At 33.0% G+C, this 23,407-nt stretch overlaps 2 protein-coding genes across 2 annotated transcripts in view; one reads left to right on the top strand and one right to left on the bottom strand.

Annotated features, from left to right (window-relative positions):
- LOC124543036 (E3 ubiquitin-protein ligase MYCBP2) overlaps positions 1-23,407 on the top strand; it is an 89,274-nt gene that overhangs the window by 41,065 nt on the left and 24,802 nt on the right. The window contains exons 35-37 of the mRNA XM_047121048.1: positions 20,948-21,176; positions 22,724-22,864; positions 22,975-23,193. Coding sequence (XP_046977004.1) covers positions 20,948-21,176; positions 22,724-22,864; positions 22,975-23,193 — 589 coding nt within the window. The remainder of the gene's footprint in view (positions 1-20,947; positions 21,177-22,723; positions 22,865-22,974; positions 23,194-23,407) is intronic.
- LOC124543033 lies at positions 1,936-18,199 on the bottom strand. Its single transcript, XM_047121045.1, has 5 exons — positions 17,970-18,199; positions 10,927-11,179; positions 5,237-5,409; positions 4,802-5,094; positions 1,936-4,694 (listed from the first exon to the last, which is right to left on the bottom strand). The coding sequence occupies exons 1-5, from the start codon at positions 18,120-18,122 to the stop codon at positions 3,095-3,097; spliced, it is 2,472 nt and encodes an 823-aa protein (XP_046977001.1). The 5' UTR covers positions 18,123-18,199; the 3' UTR covers positions 1,936-3,094.

Below are 23,407 nucleotides of genomic sequence, written 5' to 3'. Positions count from 1 at the left end.
TTAACTTCTACTAAATAATATAAAATGGATTTTAAAAACCAGTCAAATAGCCTATTCTGTATATTTTGAATCTTTAGTCATTCGTGATTTTTAATAGTATTAACGCGTTTGAAATAACATATTTTGTCCTAAAATTGAAAGTAAAGTAACAACTTGTAAATGTCCTACAGTTGTTCAAAGGCTTTCTCTTCTCTTAGGGAGAACCTCATCATACCTTGCGGATCTAACGCAAGGATTCATGATGTGATAAAAATTTTAATCAGATAAAATTCTGGTGGTTCTCTTCGATGGATCAACAATCCCGAAATCGTCACGTGTATTTACAGTTTTGCCCCAAATTGTAAAAAAAATTGACCACAATTGTCAATCGTTATTTTGCGAAATGCAAGGTTCCTAATAAACTTATTTGTTTACATTTACAGGTATTGTTTTCCATAAAGAGGTGTAAGGCGACATATTCGCTTGAAATATAACGAATTCTATACACATTTTTATCCCATTTCGCCCTCTTGAGAGATGATTTTTCGGTGAAACCCATTACCCAATTTCCTTATTTCAAGCAATGAAAAAAGTAACCTAACTATCATTACCTAAGTGTCTTTTGTGCAAACTGATCAATCAAATATAACAATCTCCGGTGTTGAATATTCAAAAAAGATCCTGATCATAACTGCCTTTAACTTTAACACGAGTCTAAACCTTATTTCTTTTATTTTTAACATCAGTATTTCATCCCCTATTTATCCCACTAACGAGATTAATTTTCTTAGTATTCACCTATGCTCCTACAGCATTTCCGCGAATTTTTCCATCCTGTAAGAAACAATGGTTTACGTAGTGCGTTTAATAAAATTTTATTAAAGTGAATAAATAACACCTTACCAGCTTCAAAATGTTTAAGGTGGATTTAAAAGCTAAATGATGCAAGTTTATTTCTAAGCAGTTGGAGGTTACTGGGTTACAAATAAGGCTTGATTTACTTGGTGGTAGGCATTGTGAAAAGATGTTCTGGGTATCTATCGCCTCTTATCGCTTTTTCAAACACCAAAAAACAATATTTAGATTGTCTGTGTTCTGGTTTGAAGAGTGCAACACAAGGGTATGACATGAAGCACAAGGTATTTAAGTTTCCAAGGTTGGTGACGGTGATGTCTGTGGTTATTGGTGATTATTGAAAGGCCTTCGGGTGGTAAATTCATCAACCTATAAATGTACTTATAAAAAGTCAAACAGACAAGATGTTAAGATAAGAGTACCACCAGCAAAAGTACAATACTAAAAAAAAAATAACATACAAATCATTTTTTTTATGTTTTTTTTTTCTCTTTTAATCTTTATGTCGAATTTGATTCTATTCAAAGTTATAATAACTATTTTACACATTCAAAGAAAGTTTTTATTGCTTATCAAGCGATGGCGATGAGTACATGACGCCGCTGTCGGCCTGTCGCAGCGGTTTTGCACCGGATGTTATATTTTTAAATCGGCTCGGCGCCCGGTATAACTGAATTACAGGCTGGTAACCGATGTAGATACTTGTCGTTTCTTAGAAGAAAACCCATAGAATAGTTGCCTGTGTATTAATATTGCTGCTTATGAAATTGTGTTGGTTTACAAAAGTTTCGTTCGTTCAACCTGAGAACGTTAATGAGATTATGTTAACTTTTGTTTTTGTTTGTGTTTTAAATTCTAGTAGACCGAGTATGCTCATACTGCAAGTGTAATTGAAATACCGTAGCTATTTAACTTGTTCGTATTCCAATATTAAACGTTCTCCAACGAAACTGACTTGCTCGTATCATATTGCCGTTAAAAAGGCTTCGGGCAATGTATGTGTAGCTTTCTATGTATAGTCGTGTCAAGTTTTATTTGGAATAGAAAAATATAATAAAGAAAAACATGTTAACACACGATTGAATTAATAAAATACAGGAGTGATAGTCAACATTTATTTCATACGCAACATCAATGAAATAACACATATTACATTAATAATAAATTTAAACTTTAGTCGCCTTATTACGATTGCATATGACATAGAATAATAACCCTTTTATGAATAAATGTTTCATCGTACTTTCTCACATTGCACGTTACTCTGTTTAATATTTTAAAAGTTACTAAAATTAATAATTGGAATAACTACATACTTCTTGATATAATATTTTATATCTACAAGGTATTACAGTAAATTAATAAGACGATGATTGAGAAGAACATCATTACTAAACATCGATTGAACTTACATATGTTAGCAATTGATCGTATATTAGTTAAACATCATTTAATATCATACAAATTTGGTGGCGGAATAATTGCATTTGTTTCATAAATCAAACGACATGCTTAAAATTACTTAGGTCCACTTTTCGTGATGAGTTTGGTCAAATTTTCGAATCGAGTCAATAAATGATAGCTACTGCCAAATCATTCTTATAAATTTTAATTTTTATTATAAAAATATAAGAAGTATACTAAAGTAATGTCTTTGTAAAAGAGACTCTAAAATCACTCACTAACCTTTGGGACGATAGTGTGGTAAAAAAATAATTACTTAGACAATCTGTAGATCAATGTACAATGTAAATATTGATGTTTATGGAATAGAATGTACATTATTTTAACTATACAATAATGTAGGTAACTAGAATTTGGTATTAAAAATTATATTTTGTAAAGTTATTTATTTAATTTAACATTCGTTTTTTCAATTGCCTAAAGGATTATTATTGAACAGCTTTACACATAGCGTTAAAGATTTTCAAATGTTAATTGTGATTTATAGACATTCATTTAATAGATATACAAGATAAGCGATAGATAACTATTCCGTAGACCTTATTTCTAATTAAATATTTTAATAAAGAATATTTACAAAAAAAAAACTTACAACATTGTCTGGACCGACACAAATATTCGTATCGAAATAATTATTTTAAATAAACAAACTAAATATCACAGCAAAGAAACATTAAGCAAACATCACGCTCATACTTTCATCTGGAGCACTAATATACTTTCACACAATTAAACTCGAGATCTTTGCGATTATCATCTGCCTGCGGTCAAGGGCTAGTCGGCCCTTTTTGCCAATTTAACCGTGTCGAAAAGACGTACCTTCTCCAGGATCTACGGTTCCAATGGGTTTCTCAGGTAACGGCCTGTTTATCATTTTATTAGAAGTATTTGAAGCTGTAGATTTATTAGATTTTATCGTGGACATAAGTTGAGGGCTGCCAATCGTGCTATTAAAAGATTTAGTAGAAGGGCTGACGCTGGTATTTGAATTCATTTTATCACGTACAGCGCGGAGATAAGGACCTCGAGGAATAGCTTGTTCGCCCAAAACATCGGGTATAGCACCCAAAAGATTCTTCTTTTCTTTGTCACAGTTAGCTATTTCTGCATATAAGTGAACAGCAAAGTCTTTGGGTTCAAAATATTCATGCGCTAATGCAGTTTGCCTATTATATGGTGATAGTGGTGTCAATTTATCGAGTGAAGGAGTACGAGTTCCTACACTAATCATTTGCTTCTTATTTTTACCAATCCGTGGTGTTGTATTTTGAAATGGTAAATCGTAAATATTTTCTTCAACATTCAGTAAGGTGGGTGTGTTGTTATTGCAGCTTTCTTCGACTTTAATGAGTTCGTAAAGATGTTCGATCATTTCTCGAGCTTCCACATAATTTTCAGGATCTTCTAGTTTTTCTTTCAAGTTTTCTAATAATTCTTTAGTTAGTTCTTCGGGTAATGTTTGAGTCGTTTTATTTTCAAGCTCTACTACTTCTTGTGTAAATACACTTGGAATAGTAGTTTCTTGAATAACTTCTTCTACTCGTGGCTCATTGAGTCGGTGTCGCTCGGAATATTCATTAACAGATAGTTGTGAAATAGATCTAGCATTGTCTACTCCATTGTTTAAACCGCAAACACACAAACGGTCACAAAGGGCGCCACATGATGAGTTAGATGTAATTATAAGATTTTTCAAATTAACGCAATGCCCTCGTCGTCTCATCCACCTAATGAAGCTGATAAACATAACTATGATGACACAGCCTAATGCAGTTACAATTACTATACCAATTATCTTCTTGTCTCTTTCACTTATATCCCCTTGAACGTTCTTTTTATGAGGGAACCTTGGATTCTTTATTTCAGGAACTGTTCCTGTCTCAGGGCTTTTATAAGTTTCGCATTGAATATTTGGCTTGTCATTACAAACATTATCGGCGAATTTCTTTAAAACCATATTCTGTTCAGGTACGTTAAAACATCGAGCGAAAAACTCATTAACAGTACAATAACTTTCACTTTCAAATGGCTCTCCAGAAGCAGTACCTAAGCCTGTTGCTAGCCAAGAACTAATATTGCAATAACAGGGTTTACCGAAATAATTACTTTTGAAAATAATATTATCCCCAAATTTTGAGTATGCCTGGCCTATAAATCCAAGACTTCCGGAATGCATATCTTCAATTTCATTGTCTGCGAATACTAATTCATGTATCGATCCACCAGGAGCAACAATAGCGTTTGGTGCTAATTCGTCGAAAGAATTTCTCTGTATTTGGAGTTTATTCCATGAAGAAAGTTCGAACCCTTTCTCATTGAATATGTGGAAAATACTATCGACTATGACGACTGCAACTACAGTGGCATTAATGGCGCCCGTCTCTATATTTTCAAATCTGTAATGAGGAGAAATAAAATAAATTTTTAGATATTAAAACAGCTAAAAATAAAATGGTTACACGCAAGGTTAAATTTTAATAACAAAAAAAGATTTAAAACTAACCTGGATCGTGAAATATTTAAAATGGCCACAGCCGACTGAAGTGACTTCGAACCAAAAACATTAATTTTGCATCCATGAAAATGCAAATTGTTTATAAGTGACTTAGGTGCAAAAGATTCTCCTTCAATGCGATGAAAGGTGCAGTTGGTCGCCATTACTATATTATATGTGTTGGCAGGGAAGGCTCCAGCTTGGATGCTGCGGACGTCAACCGATTCCAACGATATCATAGCTGCTGAAGAGCCGAAGGTCAATTCCGGGAATTCTGTCGTAGAAATATTCTTCAAATGAACCTGAAATACAAAAATCTATTTAAAAATCAACAATTTATAACACATGATAGCAGAATTCGCATTGCAAATTAATATAGCATTCGCGTCGTACACAGAAATATAATATACCAGTAATGCATATGTATATTAAAAAGATACTGACCGTCATGCCTGGTCCGTGTTCTCCGACGTTAGCTGCGGTTGGATCTAGCATAAAGGTACCAGGACCTAGCTGCAGGTGGCGAACATTGTCGATCTTTATAGATAAAAGCCATGAAAAAGCTCTCCCTTCCAAGGATACGTAATCGCAGTCTCGTATTGTCACAGACAGTGGCCCTGAAAACATCCCAAACATATATTTATTCAAATAAACTACATATTATTCTTAAATTAATTTAACATAAATATTATAATATTTGTTGCGTAACTCTGAGCACCTTCCGTAAAGGTAGGAAATTGTTTTAGATAGCACGTGTTGTTTTGTTAACACGTTTTGAACACGCCTCTATTGTCTACGATACATTCACGCTTCTGTATTATGAACAGTTCGCCTCATGAGTCATTATCCTTTAAAACACGAATGCGGAGTCGGGGAAACGTTATATTTTTAGATACCGATCCGTATTCGAAGCTAGCTACGGCTACCTACAGTTTGAACGAGAGTCTTCTTGAGATTTGTGTGGTCAGTCTGCAATATCATTGTTATTGAATTATTACTTTTTACAGATTTCTTATTGTAGCGTCGAATAAATTCTATTACATTACACACAAACTTTATTATATAAAGCTAACAACCGTGGGCGATAGTCGTCTCATAAGACGTGATTAGGCAATTTATATCGGATAGACTATAACTATGAATAGGAATTTTAACTTAATTTTAGATTTCTTACTATTATGCTTATATTAGTAAGAAATCTAAAATAATATCATTTATTCATATATTCATTTAGGTATTCTACCATTCTTTTTCGACACTAACATTATACAATTTAACGTCGAGAATCGTTTTTCTTTTAAGTTATTATAATAATTGACTACGGATATTGATAATTATGTTATTTTACAATTATACTTGATACATGTCAGTAGTAATATAATTTAATTTTCAACCGACTTCAAAAAGGAGGAGGTTATCAATTCGTCTGTATTTTTTTTTAGTAATTCAACTCTGTATGTCTGTTATGGTGTATGTTTTGATTTGATGAAATTTAGTTCGGGCTAAACTTGAGTCTTAACAGAAAAAGGCTATTATTTCGATTTTTATGATGGAGTAGAAAAACGGCAAAACGGTAGGCAAATATGTAAATTCGTATAATTTCACGCCTTATTGTTTAAATCACCGAAAATCCTTTCTGTGAGCATTTCCGTCACAAAAGGAGTAACTATTCAAAATTTCGTCAAGTAAATCGGACCTACAGCTTCGGTGATCTCGGAATGAGTTTGTTATATATCGTATATATGTTTCAAGTAGAACCGTAACTTATTGAAAATTATGAAGCTAGATCACAAAAGGCTAATATTCTACTCGGAGGTATTATTTATCAATAAAGCCTTACAAATAACTTTGTAATAAAATCTAGGATGCATTTTTCAGAAAATTTCCCGCAGACGATGCTGAAAGGTTTCCATTGCCTTTGTAAAGTATACTAATGGAAGTTCAGTCAATCTTCTAACAGAATGAGCGATTATCAATACTTATATGTAGAGGTTTAAGTACTATAGACATATATACATGTATCGAGCCATAAATGAGACGCATTGTTGGTTAACTTGTACTATCTGGTTATCATATAACATTGAGAGCAAATTTTTAAACTTTATAATGATAGTTTAATATTTTCATCCGGAACTTATATGAGACAATTTGTACCTGTTGCACCGAATACCAGTGCGCATATCATATTAGGAAAGTAAAGAAAGAATATATTTATTCACACTGTTTTGTTAATTAAACGACTTTCTGAAGTATGAATTATGAAAATTTTCATGAGTACGACGAAAATTATCCCACGAGCGAAGTGTGAATTATAGATACTCTAATATAGGCCATCTTGGATCTGTCGCGGTTAATTACTTACTATACGCTGCATTCGGGTGGATTAATAATGACTTGGCTGACTTTTTTTAATTAGGTATAAACATTTGTATGACTAAATACTTTTATCGCATTTTATTATATTTATTTATTTAAGAACGATGCTGACAACATAGCATTGCAGTCCATATTTGGGTCTCTCAAACTATTACAACAAAAAAAAAATGAATGTAATGGAGATTCATTCGATTCTCCAGAAGGACATCAATTTCATCGTCGTCGCTTCGCACTTGGAAATTTTATCACAATAGCTGTCATTGTTATTATTAAGCACTTTAAGATATGTCGGTCATCAATGGAAGTAAGAAATAGAAAGGGGACACATGAATCATTTATAAAGTTTTTACTTTAATGAATTTACAATATTGAGAACGGGCCCGAATTTGACGGTCGGCATATTTTATTTTCTATACCAATTTAGCGACGCAAAGAAGCGTTGTTTCAAATATATTATTATTTGTACAGATTAAATAAAGACTAAAGGTAAAATCGCCGACGTTTGAAGTTAAGTTTATGCCAAGCTTGGATAATCGAAGCAAGCTCAAAATTATATCATAGAAGTAGATATAAACAAATATATAATACTCATCGTGTCTTATTAATATATAAATTAGATGAGCTAGAACAATGATCACTTTAATAAATCAAGAATCGCCAGAATTATAATTTTCATTCCTAAGCTAATGTAACATAACTGGAGATAAAGTCGTCACTGTGTATATGCATATCTTAATAAACGACGCAGACGCAGAAATAGTTAGACTTAGTCACCGAACGCACTGATTCCATGCTGTAAGTACTTGCGTAAATGAACTGCTTTACTTTGCTCTTCGTACTAATGTTTTGGAAACGTCTTTCTATTGGCATTAAAGACAATCAACCATAAATATAAAACTGGTGCTTTATGTGTTCAGTTACACGAGAGTAAGGTAACTAATAATTCGACCTTTTGTCTGATGAAAATCCGTAACTTTTTAAAACAATGATGTTGTTGTTACAAACATCGAGATTAAAAAACAAAGAGTAAAGTGCTTAAAATTGTAGCAATCTATAGCCAATAGTTGATTTCAGTTATGGACTGAACCATTTTGAACTTATTGCAATAGTGTACATAGTTTACGTATTGGTTTCTAGTTTGACAATTTCTGAGAATACCTACCTCTCGAGTAATATCGGAGGTTATTTTAAGAACAAACTTAGTTCAATGATATATTTGTTTTAAGTATTAAATGCACACACAAATAATTCTGTTCTATTAACAGAAGTAACAATATAGTGGGATATTGGACCACATTTCTACGGTGGTCATTAATTTTATTGTTTCATCGTCATAATATGATAATAGTTTAGATTTGGGTTTTTCTTTTTTACCTAATCAAGCTGCTTATTTAAATAAAACTAGTTATAACGGATTTTAATCGCGTATATTAATTATTTTGGACATCCCGACGTTTCGAGCACTTTACAGCGTTCGTGGTCACGGGTCTTATTTTTCATGTGCGAAATCGGGACGAGCAGTTTGTTATAAAGTTAATTATTTAAAACAGAATGAAAACAATTGATCACAAATATACATGAAATAGTACTTATTTGTAAGTAAAAAGAATATTTTTCGTAAATTTTAAGGGGAAGTGAAAGTGTTCACTGTTTGTCTTGTTTTGTCAATATGTTTAAATGTTTGGGTCGTGCGTCATTGCGCAGCTTTGTTCCATATGTTACCATCTTCATATGTTGCAGCGCCGTTAAAAAGTTAAAAAAATAAACTCGTAAAGAACAATATGGCTTCATTTCAATTATTCTACTCTAATTTACCTATGTGGACGCAATTATAATACCCTTGGATATTAGTCGCGGCCAATATGTAAATATGTTTAACATTACTGATAATTTCGTTCGTAAATTGTTTAATTTACAATTGCCTCAACGAATTTCATACCATCTAAACAGAAGCTTTTATTTTCCGTGAATAAACCTTTGTTCTAATTACACCATTGAAGTTAACGTCGATTCGTTTCACACTTCATTGCTTTCAGTTACTCTGTGTGTCAATGCCACGTTATTCTCAGTTATGTTCTTAGTATACGTCAGATTAAATTTAAATTTGGTGTGTAGTTTGTTTTAGTATCGTATTTTCAGTAAATAACTTAATCGTTTATAAGGCTAAGGCATTTGCTGGAACACTGAATGTGATTGTCAGTATTTCAGGGAACTGAACTCGTAACGCAATCTCAGTGTATACTAATGTTTGTGTACCTTGCAAAGTATGTTATGTGTATAGTTGTTCCGCGTATCTTTCTGATAATGAGGAGAAAAGATCTTCGGATTATGATGGTACGTTTAAGGTAAGCTTCTAAAGAATTATAGATTGGAAATATTGTGTTATTTTTTATAGTGATCCAGTCGAAGTAGGCCGTACTCTCAGACTTGATGTCTCATGTGCTTGATACGAAACTGCTCGGACTGGTTCGTCCAATGAATGCAGAAAATCTCTCTTACATAGACAGACCAGTCACCACGATTTAGTGTACTTTGAAGATAAAATTACTATTGGAAGAACTACATCTCTGAATACATTTCCTGTTAAAGCAATAAGATTGTAATTTATTATTATCGTTTATTTATTGAAATATTATCGGTATGACTATCCTGATCTTACTCGTGCAGTATTAAGCTTTATCGGGATAAAGAACAGAAAATGTTATAAAGAATCAGTAATCAGTCAATCAAGTGATCTCTTCCGCTGTGCCTTACGGAGCGCGTTTGGTTAAACGGTGCTTACGAAGTATTTAGTAAATTGAATCAGTCTTTTTTTATTTTATCCATAGCGTATTCGACAGTACATTTATCAATTACGCAATATAGGGTTGTGCTTATTTTTACGATATTATAAAATGGAAGTGACGAATCTCCTTCGAGAATTTTTTGAAATTGAATTCAACCTGCTTATAACCACCAATGTTTAAGCTTAATAAGTAATGATTGGTGTTTCAAGTTAAAACATTGAATTAAGAAAAAAAACCGAGTTAAATGATTTCGTAATTTTTGACAAAATATAAAAAATAATCCGACGTAAAGTTGATTATCAGGTCCACCCGGCCACGAGACTTTTGCTTCTCCGAACCGGTTATACCGATATGAGCGGCGACCGCGCAAGCTTACTTTTACAGCTCATCACTACTTTGTATCCCTTACTGTTATCATGTTGTGAAAAACGTTTCGATTCTACACAGTATCGAGACAGACTTTGACTTACATTCCATCCAATTAAATTGTTATACAATACATGTCGCGCAAAGCTTTTAACTTTAGGTAGGTCGGAAGTGTGAAAAAGGGCAACCTATATCAGATCCTTATTAATAAAGCAATGGGAACAGTTAAAGCCCAGCGGACTCGCTGCTCATACTAATTAGTCTACTGCATTCTCTGAATCAAAATATTTAGCCCCTGCGCTTCGCAAAGCCGGATAAAGTGTATATATATTTTTTAATATACAAATATTTATTGATATCGCGTTTGCATTGAAATAAATACAGGTAAAGCACTTCGCATGGCAGCATATTAAAAATATATATTTGTATGTGTTCTATGTATTTATGTACATAAAATATATGAACATTTTACAACCAGTGGCAATCAAAAATCAAATAAAAAGTGCACGGATGAAAATAATTCTTTTTTTTTATTATTTTTTAACCAAAGGCAATATTTCTGACTATCACTGATTGTAAAAATACAATTTGAAAATCGAATATTACCTTTGATGTTGCTGAATGTCTTCGTTTCGATACTCAAAACATCGCAGTTGTCGATTTCCAAGTATAGATTGATTATGTTGAGGTTGACGGCAGAGGCGGTCCTCATGAGGATCAGCTTGTTCCGCGATAAGTGCACGTGTCGTGCGTCGTCCAGCCGAGAGAGAGAATTGACATCTATCATAAGAGCCTCTGCTCCGGCCACGGTCAATATTTCAGTGCTCTCCGGTAGGTCGCCTTCAAAAATGTTCATTTTCTGTAAATAAAAAAAATTATAAAATATTGACCAAAGACGATAGCAATTCAAATTAATGTACTTCCACAATAGTTTTATATAAATATGAAAAATGAATCGGCATCTCTAACCTCGTAGACAATACACGTGATAACACGAGTTCTCGTCCCGTTATCAGCGGGTATCGTTACTCATACCACATCTAGCTAAATGAAGTCCGTTATCGCTAGTGCCTTATGTTTTCAGTAAAGCGGATAACGAAATGTAAAAAGAGATAAATACCGACTTATCGCATAGTATTATTACATATAATTTATTTAACACAAAAATTCATGTAGTACATATTATGTTACTTATATAAGAAACGCCAGATTATTTATTACATAAGTTTATTATAAATATTAAAATGATAAATATTACTTTGACCAAATCGAATGTATGAATTTAATATATCTTTGTCGTTACTAAGAAACTAATATGAGGTGCATGTAAGAAAGTTTTATTCAAAACTGAATAATAAAGTATAAATATAATATAAGTACAGGGATTGTGTATTTAAATTTCGTCCATAGTGATAATAATAGGATACTTTAAAAAGCCAGAGCAGCGTTACAGTAACTTTCGTTTATCCTATTGTCCATTCAAGCACCAATGGCCGAATATCCGTACGTTTAGTCGTTAGTTACACTGATAGGACAAAAGAGGCACAATACTTCGTTTAGTTATCGATTTATTTTGTTATTCCCGATAAATATTTGCTTCTTGTGTGCGTTCGATATTTGTTATCGAGACGTTCACATTCATGAACGTTGGCACAGATAACATCGCCGGCCTGACTCATTAATATTATGGTAACAATCATTGCTACTTAGCATAGAAAAAGTATTATGTTATTTAAAGTAGGTAGGTATTAGTTGGCTAACGTTAGAAAAAAATTGGTATAGTGTTAACACTAACAGTGATTCCCTAAATGTATGTTCAAATTTTAATTGTACAATATCCCTCACCAATGAAATTTTGACGTGGCCATCTCGAAGCTGAGCGGAGGGCACCCGACGCAAAAACAATCAAAATCGGCTCATAAACAAAAGCGTCCCTCGAAAATTAATATTCATATATGCCGACAAATTCATAACCTGTTTTTGAAGTCGGTTTGAAATAGATAGTTAATTGTTTTATCACAAATTAGCTACAAGAATAAACAATACACTTAGTTCCTTACTAAGAAACGTGGAGTATTTCGTTGAAAAAGGAAAAAAAAAGCGTATAGACTATAGATGACACGTCCGCTCTCATACGCCATCGTAAATAAAAATAAACTCGAGCACAGACAAATCATTCGACCGACTATTATTAGTTATTTCCAACATTCTCTGGGTTTATTGTATTATAGGATTAATAGAAAGATTTTTTTTAAAATAATATTCGACATGTGTTAAATTTTTAAATAATAATAATTTGAGTTATATGTTAGGTATAATTTTTTAATGTTATTGGATTTGTGGTCGAGTTTGATGTAAACTCGATGAGTTGTGTATACAATTTCTGACTCACAATCAGAATCGAGTCTGAGCAGTTATGTTTTGCAAGTTGCAACAGCGATTCTTGCAACGTTCGCCTTTTAAGGACTTGAACTGATAATAATCGCTACAAAACCTACTGTCGCTTCCATTCATTGGTCAGTTATGTGTTCATATTTATTTAAAAAAATAATCCACATAAATAATTAATTATAAAATGATTACGAAATGTTAGTGATTCATTTAGCTTTGACAATTACTTTTATATAAATACATATAGTATAAATATTTGATGAGTAATAAGTAATTTAAATGCTATTGTTTATATATATTTTTTATAAATAATTTGAGGTACAGCGGTAATATATCGGTTCATCACGTAAAATGGCGGCTGATCATGAATGATATGCGCCGCCGCTGCTACTTGTGCATAAATTAACCATGTTGATAACATCTGTGTTAAAACAACTTTTATAATTGCATAACATTAGTGGTCGTCAAACCGTGCTTATGCGTTGTCATTACGGGACAACTTCTTAATAAGAAATAAATGATCATTACTCGATCGTTCGAAGCCTTGATCTGTTTCTCGTAAGTGCTCTTCGAGGAGGTTACGGAAGGATCGGCGAATACAATGCCCGGAGACTTTTGCTTGGCACAAGACATAATTCAGTCGAAACAATACGTGGGTGCGATCTGCTCAAGTATATATTTTATTATTCATCAAAAATAGTTCAATGTTAACTTTAGAATTATATCTCATTATAAAAATATCATATAAAGATGCTCTGAATTCAATTACTATAATAATTAGAAATAATTAAATCAGTGCATCGTTAGTCATACGCAGGCGCCAACTCAGTAAAGCAAACTCTACGACGCTCCGTTAAATAATATGTGATTATAAATCACTTAATAATGTACTAACAAACAACACGATAATCATTATTACAAAGCGGTGGAGAGAAAGTTGAATAAGTACGTACGTCATCTCAATTATTCGCTTAAAGACATTACGAACATAAGAAAGTGTTAAGGTATACTTTGGAAATACTTTCAGATTTCGTTAATAAGATCAATCAATCAAAATAAGAGTTATTTAAAGAGACTCTTACAGTCTTAAAAACACTTTCGAATTATCTTTTTACAGGATAAAATTGAATGTGAAACTAAGCATCGGTTCCGAATGTAGTTTCTACCGAAAAGAACCGACTCTATTTTATTATCTAAAGAAATATATAGTCAATGTATAAAGAAATCAACGAATGCTCCACGCGTTGTATTATCGCCTTATGACCTGGTTAGTTGTCGGGCTGGTCCGAAATGATTCGAGTGACGTGTCCAGCTCGGTGAGACGTTACATTGCCACCGTAAATGACTCGCATGTTATGAGATAATGCCGTGCCGAGTGTAAACCAATTGCCGAGGACAAGTGCTCCGATGTCTCAATGTTTCTTTATAATTAGCTATATATCTCTACAAACCATTCGGTATACTGACTGCAGTAGTTTCTAAGTCAACAGTATTGTGTATTTTCTTTCGAGTAACGCATTACTTTCATTGGTTGTATTAATGTTAAATTCGCGCTGGCGGTTGTAAGCACGACTTTGTCAAATTATATGTTTTGTGATTAGTAGAAGTGTCTCGCGAGACATGCATTAAGTTCTCCAGAAAGTATCGGTACTCTATTATTTTTAGATATTAATTTGTGCCTTTGCAATTGTTTTTTTTTTTTTTAATTCTTCACTAATTACATTTTCTACGTCTAAGATGTTCTAGCTAAAGAGATTATAATAACAAAAACAAATTTTAGTTTGCTTGGTATGAAATGTTAGTAAACTCAAATTGAAAGTCAACGGCAAAGTCGAGTTAATAAAGAAATTAGAGAATAGCAGGACATCGGATTTGTGAGGGGTGTCGGCAGTATGAAACAATTCTGATGAGCTTCGTAGTGTTTCGTACGATCATGCAACAAATATGAAATAAATAATCGTAGTATATTATATCATTGTTATTCCTAACCTAGAGATGTTACACCCATTATTTAAATATCGAATAATTCAGTGACGTCATGTAACTTATGATAGAGATGTGAAAGTGTCGGTGCATGTAGTGATTATCTTAATATAACCGTCATGTGGGTCTGTTTCTCCGAGCTAGAAAAAGATAATATTATGAGGAAGTACGTTTAATAGACGGCAGTTTTGGATAACGTTATGATAAAATAACGTAAACCATGTTTCTGCGTTTCTATTTTAAAAACACGACCTAGTTTGTATAATAGCAAGTCTTCCTAATATTCGAATGAATCATGCACTTTGTTACCGCGTAAATTAAGGTATCGTAGTCAGCCTCGTATCGTCGCGGGCGCAGGAAGTGATCTCTCATTACGGTTTTTTTATGGTTTGTTCGTTGCTCCCGCAGGCGCGCTCTGTTGCCTGCCCCGCAGACGTGTACGATGCGCGCTTCCACGGGCTGTCTCATTTTGTATTTTATTTGCGTCCGACTCGACTAAAAGTTAATCATATAAACCGATTGAGTAACTTTTTTAGAGTAAACTTTGTTGATACAAGACAGTTATTATTATTACGTCATGTCTCAATAAAAAAAATGTACATTATAAAATTAACTAAATTAACCGACTCTACTGATAAGCAATCATAACAAATATTCCGATAAGTGGTAGAACTTTATGGTTATTAGTAATTAATAAGTATTAAGATTTAATGCATTTTCAATTCAGGCTTCAATGTTCTTTAAACGATAAGCGAGCTTGTATACAATATACAGGAAATATAATTCAACGCAAAGTTAAAGAGCATAGTTGTGTTTGAAATCACTATTAACTTAATAAAGTGATCGGCCGAGCTTCTCGCTTTTACTCGTTAATGTTCGTACCCTTCTGCCCCTTTGATAGCGTCGATGTAATTTAACGGGATACCGAGTGAGAAGGACGACATGTGAATGTGGTCCGTATGAAATGCGCAACAAGTGTTGAGCTGAGACGGCCTAGTCGTTAGAACCTTTATCGAAGATTTCGAGTCCAAACCCTGGCAAGCACCAATGAATGTTTGTTTATAATTCATCTCGCGCTACACGATGAATGAAAACATCAGCGGTCTGTGCATGTCTGTGTCGGAAGAATATCTGCCACATTTTTCTCAAAAAGATAGGAGGCACATTTACTTTTACTTTACATGACTTTAAGTGTTATAGCTTATAATTTTTTTTTATATAGCATGTACTGATCAATACTTCGTGTTTCGAAGTTGTCCGAGAAAAATATATTTCAATTGAAGTAAACAAGTTGTATGCGTTATATTGAAAATGCTGTTCATGAAAGTTATTCGCGAATACAATATTTTCTTCCAGTCCAATGATTAAGAAATTTAAAAATTACATTTAACTGTAGTTATCGCAGTTAAGTATTGTTCGATTTCGTTCGAAAAGCTTTACGTAGAATATTTAAATTCAAAACATGCTTCGGGAAGTCGGTACATATGAATATTATATATTCGATTAGAATGCTGTTTTTACTATTTGATATAAGTATATATCTTCTATCTATTCTAGCTGGTTTTATGTACATAATGCTCGTTATAAATGCTAAATATTATTCTCATAGTGTTGTTATAATTTAACATTTTTTGTTTACATTTTGATAATATAAATGACATTTATATGATAATTGTTATTCAATTATATAAAATTAAAAAAGTGTACTTTTTCTTTAAAATTTTAAATAATTTTAAGCATAAAAAGGGTTTGTGTTCAGCTTTTACATATATGATGCATACATATTTAACAAGTGCCTACAAATGATAATAAAGTACTTTTTTAATATTTAATATTGAAATGATTTAATACGTATCAAAAAATTTCTGAATATCTAGATAAATGCCATATAGATTAACAATTTAATATCACAAGTCGATATAACGTTGGACTGGTATACCTACTGCAAACACTTCTTGTGTTTGCAATATTAGAAACAAGTTTTGAACATGTTGATAATTACGGTACTCATATATTTTAGTCAGTTTTCTGATAACAATTACCATATACAATATTACAAGGAAGGACAATATCGAAATTATTTCTTTTAATATTTCATATGCCTCAAAACGTTTTTAAATTTGGACTAGTCAAATTCGCGAGTGCGTGCGCGACGTAAATAGCCCGTACTCTCTATTCACAGTCGTCCGACTAAACGAGTCGTGTTGTCCTGTTCTAACTAATATTGTTAGTACGAGTAGCAATATAATATTTGGGGCAAATAGTTTTGACCATGCCGGTGAATGTTATAACCACCAGAAGACTGTGAGCTCTGATATGTTATTATCATTAAACGAGCTTGTATTGCAATTTTTGTTTTCATGACAAGTCTCGACCTGCAACTGTGTCATCGATATTAAAAATAGATGAGTTAATTGCTTTTGTGACTGTCACAATGAGGTTATTAGACATGTATTTATAAGTTTTTGTCTACCAATGATCTTTATACCTCGAAAAACAGTAATTACTACTTTTAATACTTAACTCAACGGATTCTAATATTTATGTCGATAATGACTTGCGACCGAGAATCAGGGTTTTTATATAAATGAGTTTCTCTCCATTATTCGGAGTGCATAGAAGTTAAATTGGTGTTTAAAACGTAAATTAGAAGTAAAGCAGCAGACAGCTGTGCAGTAGAACACAATACGAGTGCGGTGTATGTGTGCGGTGCGCGGTCACAGTGTACGCATTGAACGCGTGTGCGTTTGTTCAGTGCCACTTGTTGCTCAGGACTCGGTGTCGAGTTCGTGAACTGTCGCTCTTACAAGAGGAAATTATGGCCCGTTTGTAAGGTCCACCACTGAGCTCACACATAATAAGGGATCAACTTCAGGTAGTTGTCTTTGTGTAGTCTTAGATAGATGGAATTCTCTTTGTCAATTTTATTTAATTGGTGTTTATCAGTATCTCCGATACGCACAGGGCGTTTTATACCTCTATATTTTGTTTATTTTTGTTTAAAATTTCTCATTTTTTAGTTATATATTTAACGAAATAAATATAAGTTATGCGATAGCGCTTTAAGTGAAGTAATATTAACAATAATATTATTTATTCATTAGGTTATTAAAAATAAATACTAAACTTTTAAATTTTAATGTGGTTTCTTTAATTTATCTAATTGATATAAAAAAAGTAAACACTATTTTGTGTTGAAAGTTGCCGACGCCTGACAAAAGTATGTGTGACGTACCACATGCTACGGACACTTTGTTTGAAATCTAATTGAGTACCTGGTTGTGAGGAACGGAGCAGTTGACATTGGTCCGTAAAGGGTGTTTTGCCGGGACACACTTGCAGTAAGATAAATTGCACACGCCGGTATGTTCGGCGATCACAAAGGCGATTAGCGCCTGGAGCGCGAACAACGCGGGGAGGCGCGACATGTTGCCGCGCAGGAGCGCGACCAACCGCGCGCTACGACCGTCATGCACAGACTGGCCCTACTGAGAGCCGAGAGCGGAGCGTCCACTATCGCTACCGCCTTTACAGATGCTGGCTCTAACGATAGTGATGCCATTTATTAAAGCACGCCTTAATTATCGATATCGATAATGAGCTTCAATTAGTATCATTCCAATGATTTTTGCTAATTGCCATCGACACGCGTACTTACAATTTGGTTAATGTAATTATTGTTAAATGTTATGATAATTATAATTATCAAAGCGTCAAATTTTAGTTTCTATAATCTAATTATAGTTTAAAACTATGGAAATATTTTTCAATTCATCTAGAATTCTTGTAGCAACACGGTTACTGCTATTTTTTAATTAAGTATAAGTTTTTAAATAACGAAATAATAATAACAAATATCCTTAATTACCTTCTAATATAATAGGTAATTAAGTCGAATATAATTTAATATATAGGTTAATTCTACGTAATTAGCAATATAAATACTACTTATGAATGAAACATATTTGAGAATATAATTGTAAATTAACGCACAATAGCTATTATTTAAAGAATGTATTTTTGCCTTTTTTTGAGTATAATGCAACTATCGACATAGTTTTTTTTAAATGTATTGGTATTGCCGCCCTTTGAACATCTATACCAATCAGAGGTCAGAGGTAACTTGCTTTGACCTAGCAGGGGCTCTAAGTCCCTTCGAAATGCAATCAAATAAATCCTTCCTATCATATCATTTTATTCTGTAAAATAGCAAAATACTCTTTATTAAAAAGCTTTGAGGTATTTCCAGAATTTTTAATATACTTACATTCAACTTGAACAAGCAATTTGTACCGACGTAGTATTCTCATAGTCTTTTTGAATATTAAATTATATCACCGTACATTATTCAATCGATAAGATATGAGTTTTGGAGCAACTATTCGAGGATATATGTAACGCCTTGTCCATGAGATTACTGTTTTAACATAATCTATAATGACATACAATTGTGTTCAATATACGCAATATGTTTACGTTGAAGAATAATACAATTGTATTATTGATTATATTATATATTTCGGTCATATATTTTTATGTATGTGTAATGTTATATAAAGCTTTTTATGACATTCGGTCTCGTTTATAATGAGAGCAACAGTCGTGTAGTTCAGAGTATGTGTGAGCCAGTGCCTCTCAATCTGTGCCTGAGACTTTAAAAAATCAACCCAAATCGGATCAAACAAATGGTGATGCAGCACCGATCCACCAGCAATAACATAATTCGTTGGCAACAGGGCGGATAGCTTGATAACTTTTCTCAATTGGCTTGCTTAGGATGTTGGCGTATCAAAGTCTACGAAAGTATATAATGAAATTAAAGTATAACAGTCCCCATTATGTAATAGGCCTTATCTGAAAAATGTAGGTTGAACAAATTGTTTATTGTATCCTACCGACGTATATTTGTATTTATAAATACCTGAATCGATATATGTCCTGTTTCAGCTTTGAATGTTTAATTGGGACTGCATAAATAAAATTAATGTTTGTTGTAGTGCTTTTTTATGTACAACTTGACTGCTATTATTTCATAAACGTTGTTATGTCTTTTAAGTATGAGAAAACCTAAATAAAAAGATGAATGGATTCGGTAAAGTCGTGAGATGACATGACCAAGGGAAACAGGTATTCATTATTATTAAAATGTCTATAAAATTCATGTCGAGCTCGGCGGTTAAGGAAAACATTTTTATTTTATTTACTAGATTGCCAACAAAGCCATACAAATACAAATTTGTAAAATAAGACGAAATGTGGAACCCTAATTACAGGTGTTAACTACAGGAAGAATTTCGACATTCTGAATTATGAATAAAGCCCGATATGTGTTTGGCTGGAAATATGTTTTTACTCTTCGGAATTAGAAAGCATTTTTTTAATATGTGTTCAAATAGTTCTCTTAGACTGAACGTTTAAACGTAATTAATAAATCACCAATTTGAACAATCGTATGTATTTGTATAACCTTAGATTTGATACAGGCATGAAATGATATGAAAAGTGCTCCACTTATTTAAAATTGATTTACATAACCCCGTTGTAGCTCGCGAACAGCGTAACAATAATGCCAATTATGTTACTACAAGTATTATACCTAAAATGTATCATTTGCTTGTAGAAATTATTGAAGTGAGCGTGGAGTATTTGCTCCGATGAAGCCATGTTGCCGTTCCTTTTGATAGAGGCTTATTGCAATTTATATGCATTGAATTTCAATATTTAATTAATGTAAGGAATCTGATTTATGATGAATTTTAAATAGGTGAAGTGTATTCGAAAAGAAAAGTTTTAGCATAAATTAGCTGCAATTTATTGTTCCTTTCAATAATCACCGAGTAAAGTGTATTCGAATATTAATGTGAATTATGAAAAGAATAGAAGTCATTATAATACATGATATATAATACTGTTAAAGAACTTAAGACATATATAAGTTATCACTATTAAACGAGTAATGAATAGGTTGCAGATCGATAGCGTCGATGGTTAAAGTGTCGATCGGCAATTTAATCGTCATCATCCGAATCAATGGTTCATCGAATCGACGATCTACAATTCGTACTATATAGTATATACTAAATCATTCCAGTAATACTGATGAAGATTTTACTTCGACCCATCGTTAATCGATGTTTGATCGACCAATATTTGTCAGTCAGTCAACTCTATCTGACGTCGAAGTGATAGATATATCGACAAAGAATATAGATATATTACAGATATATCGATAAAACAATATTTTTGTTAACAGATGCATATCGACTGAGCGGCAGTTCCTGTCAGATTTCGTGGCTGGAGCAGAGAGCACAGCTGGCGGCCGGCTCGCGCAATGGCTCGCCCCGGGGCCGCGAGTGGAACCCTCTCGGTGTGAGCTGAAGGCACCTTCTGTACCCGCACGACCGGCTGCTCGTCTCAGTCTACCTATACTCATCAGAGACCAGTATGGGGATATAGTCTGTTCTCCAGCTCTCAAAGTTGAGGTATGGAGGATATAAAAAAGTCGATAATAAAGTGACTAATCCAAACACTTCTGTTTTTGAAACTGCAAAATATAGATGCTTCTGGTGGAACTAGATGATTACAACAAAGGCAATACCTAATTGTGAATACATTGGCTCCGTTCCTTGTCAGAAAAGCCTGAGACACATTCGATGTTCGTCGGTTCCTAATTATTATTATTTATATTTTTGAATTGTTTTTTCATCTCCTAGAGGCATTCTTTAAAGTAAAATCTAAAATGTTTATCTATCTACATTTATAGAAGTGTTCATCCACTGTCTCATTCGACTTTTAAAGCAATTTTTTTCTTTCGGTCTGAAATGATATTTTAAATATTAATATTATTGTTTTAAAAGCGTGCAATTTTTATCATATAAAACTTGTGTACTATACATATATTATTACCGACTAAACATAAGAAACATAAAGATGATGACAGACATGTTCTTATAACACACATCGATACTTTTTCAATTCATTTAGATATTCAGATTTGACGGTGAATGAAAAAAAGGACCTCCTTTTTTTAGCTTTTTCACACCTTTTTTTAATTCAGCCAGTGTAGTTAGTTAAAGTGATTAAAAAGTATTGACGTAGTTATGGACGGGCTAGCCAGAGTAGTACTAGCTTTTACCAAAATAAAATTGTATTTATCTTTTGTTAAAAAAGTACCTTACTGGAGATGTAAGCCTTTATACAACTAGTTTTTTTTACTAAATAAGTAACGAAAAGGACGATGAGTAATTTTCGCAGAGGCTGCTATGTTCAAGAAGGTGTAGTGTCTCGACCGCAAATAGTTTTTAACTAATTAAAACGAGTTATTTGAAAGACGTTAATTCCATCAAATGCTTACAAAAATAGTACTCATTTCAATATAATTGTTTACTTCAAATAAGAGTAAATACAGGCATGCAAAAGTGAAATAAGTTTACATTTAACGTAAATATTTGAAACGAAAAAAACATACAGCCCGATCAAGGTCGGTCTTCTCATTTGCCACATGATATACAAAAACATGCCGATCATAATTGGTTCAAATTACAAATTTAAAGGATTTTGTCAATAGTCAAGATTCAGTAATTAACATAACATATTCAATCATGCTGCTGATTAATTTATGCCGTCAAAATTTATCTTCTATTCAAATCGATAATTTTGGATGGATCAAGATTTATAGTTCACATTTATCGTATTTTTTTGTAATCAAGACGGCTTATGAAAATACTCGATTCATTATATTTAAACCATAAACGAAAATAAGAGACAATAAATGACTTGTCTTTATTAAAAAATAATTGAATTACATATGTATCAGATATTAAAACTATACACGTTATAATTTAAATAAGTACCTGATAAATGAAAATTATTATATATTTTACACAGTAACAAACCATAACCGCGTGGGACGGCGACAGGAAAGCAAGCAGCATTTCACTATTGAACCACAATTGCGATTCTGAATGCTAAAAATATATCTACTAGTCCTTTTGTAATATATAACATATATTGTACATTGTTGTCATAGGTGGTTGTCCAACGACTAGAGGACAGTATTTTCCGGTCTAATCAGGCATCTGCGCCGGAGCGTCGCGGCAGCCTGTCCGACGTGCCGTACCAGCCAACCGTGAGAGATACTATGTGGTTTCACGCTATCACCATGATGAAGGTCAATGTCATTTTTGTTTTGCTTGTACAAAGTATTACTCAAACTTATTTTTATAAAAAGAAACATATAATGGTAAAACAATATTTATGAAAGTAACTTTAAATCAACAGCCGTATCAAAACTATTCGTTCGAGGAGTTGCGCTATGCAAGTGGAGCTTGGGGCGGCGCCTGCACGCTGCTAGAGGGTCTCGGAGGCGGTGGGCGCATTCCCGCCGAACGAATAGTCGTGGACGCCCAGCGCGACGGCTCCTATATGGCCGTTTGGGTGCCGCGTGCTCCTGGGAATTACATTTTTAGATGTACACTAGACGATTATCCTACGGCACAGGTATATAGTCACTCGATGTGTGTTTATTTATGCTAAAAGTATAAACTGAAAATATAATTTAGCAAAGAAAAGTTTTACACTATGTGGTTTAACAGTACGAATGTTATGTTTGCGTTTTCGGATATATCAGCTCACAAATTATAGTGGCTAAAACAAAAATATAATAATTATACTGAATGATAATAACTTAAAATAGTTTTTATGTATCTTGTAC

The sequence above is a fragment of the Vanessa cardui genome, chromosome Z (genome assembly GCF_905220365.1).
Source record: "Vanessa cardui chromosome Z, ilVanCard2.1, whole genome shotgun sequence".
Lineage (NCBI taxonomy): Eukaryota > Metazoa > Arthropoda > Insecta > Lepidoptera > Nymphalidae > Vanessa > Vanessa cardui.
The sequence above is the reverse complement of the archived record's forward strand: the minus strand, read 5'-3'. Positions and strand labels throughout refer to the sequence as shown.

What these genes read in the sequence shown, in the direction of transcription:
- LOC124543033 (XM_047121045.1), bottom strand. Translation starts at nt 18,122, where the DNA reads ATGTCGCGCCTCCCCGCGTTGTTCGCGCTCCAGGCGCTAATCGCCTTT. An exon ending in AACACGGACCAGGCATGACG is followed by an intron (nt 5,095 to 5,236) that starts GTCAGTATCTTT and finishes TTTGTATTTCAG; the next exon opens with GTTCATTTGAAGAATATTTC. An exon ending in TTAAATATTTCACGATCCAG is followed by an intron (nt 4,695 to 4,801) that starts GTTAGTTTTAAA and finishes TCCTCATTACAG; the next exon opens with ATTTGAAAATATAGAGACGG.